General features: G+C 46.6%; 1 protein-coding gene across 1 annotated transcript; it reads left to right on the top strand.

Annotated features, from left to right (window-relative positions):
* Positions 1-362: 362 nt before the first annotated feature.
* LOC127309950 (uncharacterized) lies at positions 363-2,955 on the top strand. The gene is made up of 5 exons (XM_051340659.2): positions 363-448; positions 614-698; positions 804-1,448; positions 1,551-1,928; positions 2,833-2,955. Exons 1-5 carry the CDS (start codon positions 363-365, stop codon positions 2,953-2,955), a joined length of 1,317 nt encoding a protein of 438 aa, XP_051196619.1.
* The last annotated feature ends 471 nt before the right edge of the window (positions 2,956-3,426 follow it).

The raw sequence follows: 3,426 nt of genomic DNA, 5'->3' as shown, positions 1-3,426 counted from the left end.
ATTTAATTAAACAACATTAAAACAATGATGTCATCGATTATTTCTCCTGTGCATGCATTCAATATTTGTGTCGTGTGGCTGCTAGCTAGCCGCCTAGTCCACGTACGGGCAACAGTAATTAACTAACTAGGTAGTCGAACTGGCACGTGGCCATCCTATAAACTATCCCCGTCACTGAGGTAATTAAACGAGAGCCACAGACATGATCGCATGCTCCGGCTATATAATATCCTTGTCCTATATATACGTGCGTTTTCGTGTACAACCACCACCTGCATCCAGCTCTCGCCTCTCGCACACCACATCGAGTATCAACCTATCTGGTGATTAAAACCCAATCAAGCTGATCACTGGTGCCAGTCATGGATAGCTGCAGCTGGATCCATGGCTACACGGCCAAGAGCAACGGCGGCGGCAACAGCGGCTTCACGTGCGGCTATGCTGCCAGGTGCACTCACAACGCCCAATACTTCATGCTATCGATGGGTTCGATCTATCATCATCTACCAAGGAAAATTTGTCGGGGTTCTTGTTTAATAAAATTAGATGCCATGGATACACATCGTCGAACATCTCATCTCATCCATTTCTTGGCCTTAATTTGGTCGTACAGCTGCATCCCCGCAGCGTTTCAATGCAGGGAGCAGGAGCAGCATGAACTGCTCGTCAGCTCAGAGATTCAGCAGCACCTCAACCAGGCAAGCAGAATGAGAGAACATAAATCCAGGCGGGCGGCAGCCAGCTATTAATTGGCGACTCTCGCTGAGGATCAGTGATTAACTTAGGTGCGTTTGTTCGTGCAGATCAGTAGGGAGATGAACGTGGACGACGAGCCAGCAGCAGCTTACAGCCAGCACTGCAGCTCCGTGGTGGACGACTTCGACTTCCTCACAAATTCATACCACGCCACCGGTGGCGGCAGCTTCCCCTCCTCGTCCTCCACTTCCTCCTCGTTCCGCTCCGCCTCGCTCTCTTGCAGCCAGGAGATCAGCTCGACAGCTGCACCGGCGACCGGACTCCAGTTTCCTGATCCTGAGGTCTCTTCGTTAGTGGCACTGGCACCCGGAGTAGTGATTCCATACGACGACCAGTACGTTGCCAACCTCCAGGAGACACCTGCGGCAATGGCGCCCGGTGGGATGTCAACGAGCATGAGCGCGTTCAGGAGCTACGAGCTGCACCTCGCCCCCCTGCGGAGGCTGACGAAGCCGGCATGTGGGCAGAGGATGTTCAAAACGGCTATGTCAGTCCTTGCAAAGATGCACACGGGGATGAGGTACAACCACCAGCAGCAACAGCAGCAGCATCATAGCTACCAGCAGCAGCAGGCATCGGCGGCCGAGCCGTCAGGAGACAAGCTGCTGCACATGATATCCGAACGCAAGCGCCGGGAGAAGCTGAACGACAGCTTCCACGCCCTCAAGGCGGTCCTCCCTCCTGGCTCCAAGGTATATCTAGATTCTGTATATACATATGTATGCATATATGCATGTAGAATTCTTCAAAGCTATAGTACCGATGCTTAATTTGTTGCCTCGATTCTCTCCCAGAAATTAGACAAGACATCGATGCTGATCATTGCGAGGGAGTACGTGAACTCTCTCAAGTCCAAGGTCCGCGAGCTGGAGGACAAAAACCAGGCGCTCCAGTCACAGCTGGCCCGGCGTGCCACCGGTGCCGAGGAAGAAGAAGCCGGCGCCGGCGAAAAGGTCGAGATCCAGATAACAAGATCCGCGGCGACAGAGCACGATCAGACCGGGGAGGTGTGCACGGTGCATATATCGACAACGCCGGCGCGCAGCACCACAACAGACGTGGTGCTCAGGACCCTGCAGTGCCTGAAAGAGCAGATTGGGGAAGACGTCAGCCTAGTGTCCATGAGCACCGACGACATGCCTCATCGAGCAAACCTGACATTGCACCTCAAGGTAGTACTGTACATTTGTTTCTTACCTTAAAATATACACTGACTAATTTTCTGCCGGCTTAGAATTAATTCAATTTTTACTCAGAAGATGTTCTCTAATTTTAGTTGCAAGTTGCAACGTATATTTAATTAGCAATAATCGCGAAACAATCTAACAAACTGCGACATTTCTCTTTTAGTTGTAAGACTAGCCACAATGGGAGTATGATAAATAGTATCATGTATGCCATCTTGGTAAAAATCTGATGTGGCGCACTAATTAGTGAGGTGAGAGATGGGTGTGGTATCATAATATGATACCGTATCATAGCACGTGAAACTAGAAAACTTAATGGCAAATGCATCATGTACACAAATTTGCATTAAGATTCTACAAAACATTAAATATGATGATACTATGATACTATCTTATAATACTATGCATTGTTGGTTAGTATCATAAACTAATATTATGTGCATGATACTAGTGTATGATACTTTCCATTGTGACCAATCTAACTCATGTCATTGCTTGCTTATTTCACTCCCGTCGCTAGCAGCTTACTTTCTCAGTTCGGGAATACTATACTATGAAGTTAGAGAGTTTTCTTAATTGTTAGAAATTGCAAATCTCTCTTATTTATGGACGTGAAACTATTGATGCATGCAATAGTTATTGAGAAAAAATTATGAATTTTAGTATTAATGAATTGGCTCTGTGGGCTATGATCTCTAACCGAGGGAGTAATTCTTAATTTGCAATCCACATTGAAATTCACTCGTGGCAAGAAATACTGGGACGGAGGGAGTACCAAGCAATCTAACAGTTCAATGCAGTTGCAATAAATTACTACTAATTATAACAACATGACTATTATGCACTTTATTGGTCACACCCTAATTATTAACCCCTGATTTCGTCGCAGTTGGCTTCGGGGGTCAGGTGGGAGGAGGATGCAGTCAGGAATTCCGTGGAGAAGGCCCTCATGATTGGCAGAGAGACGATGATTCGACGACGGCCACATACCGGCCGGTCGGGGCCACAGTGAGTGATGGACCTACTTGTCCATGCTAGCAATCAGCTCGTTCTCATCGTGCTAGCTCAACCACGTCTAAGGATACATGGAATATTCCTCCATGCACGAGAAGTCCGGTGCATCGTCCGATGCACGCATGCACCGTTGATTGTTTTGATTATTTTGAAATTTAGGCGCGCGTGAAGCTTTCGTGCACGCGATAAAATATTTTTGCATCCACAGGATATACAATGGCTGCTCCATCAGTACCACTCTCACATCTATTAATACACTTATTTTTATTTTTAATCTCCAATTTGAAATAGTCTTATATGCCATAATAAATATGTAATATCCCAGGTATTAGGGTTACAAAAATAGAGGAAACAGATGTGTGCATTGCATTCATGCATAGAAAATCTGGGGAATTTTCGCGCGTTCATCTAAAACACAAAGTAATCGAGGTTTCTTTTGTGCCGATGGAACTGATATATGTCATCGACA

This window comes from Lolium perenne, chromosome 6 (assembly GCF_019359855.2).
Source record: "Lolium perenne isolate Kyuss_39 chromosome 6, Kyuss_2.0, whole genome shotgun sequence".
In the NCBI taxonomy this organism is placed as follows: Eukaryota; Viridiplantae; Streptophyta; class Magnoliopsida; order Poales; family Poaceae; genus Lolium; species Lolium perenne.
This window is presented reverse-complemented; position numbering and strand designations above follow the sequence as displayed.

What these genes read in the sequence shown, in the direction of transcription:
- LOC127309950 (XM_051340659.2), top strand. Translation starts at nt 363, where the DNA reads ATGGATAGCTGCAGCTGGATCCATGGCTACACGGCCAAGAGCAACGGC. An exon ending in TTCAGCAGCACCTCAACCAG is followed by an intron (nt 699 to 803) that starts GCAAGCAGAATG and finishes TTGTTCGTGCAG; the next exon opens with ATCAGTAGGGAGATGAACGT. An exon ending in ACCTGACATTGCACCTCAAG is followed by an intron (nt 1,929 to 2,832) that starts GTAGTACTGTAC and finishes ATTTCGTCGCAG; the next exon opens with TTGGCTTCGGGGGTCAGGTG.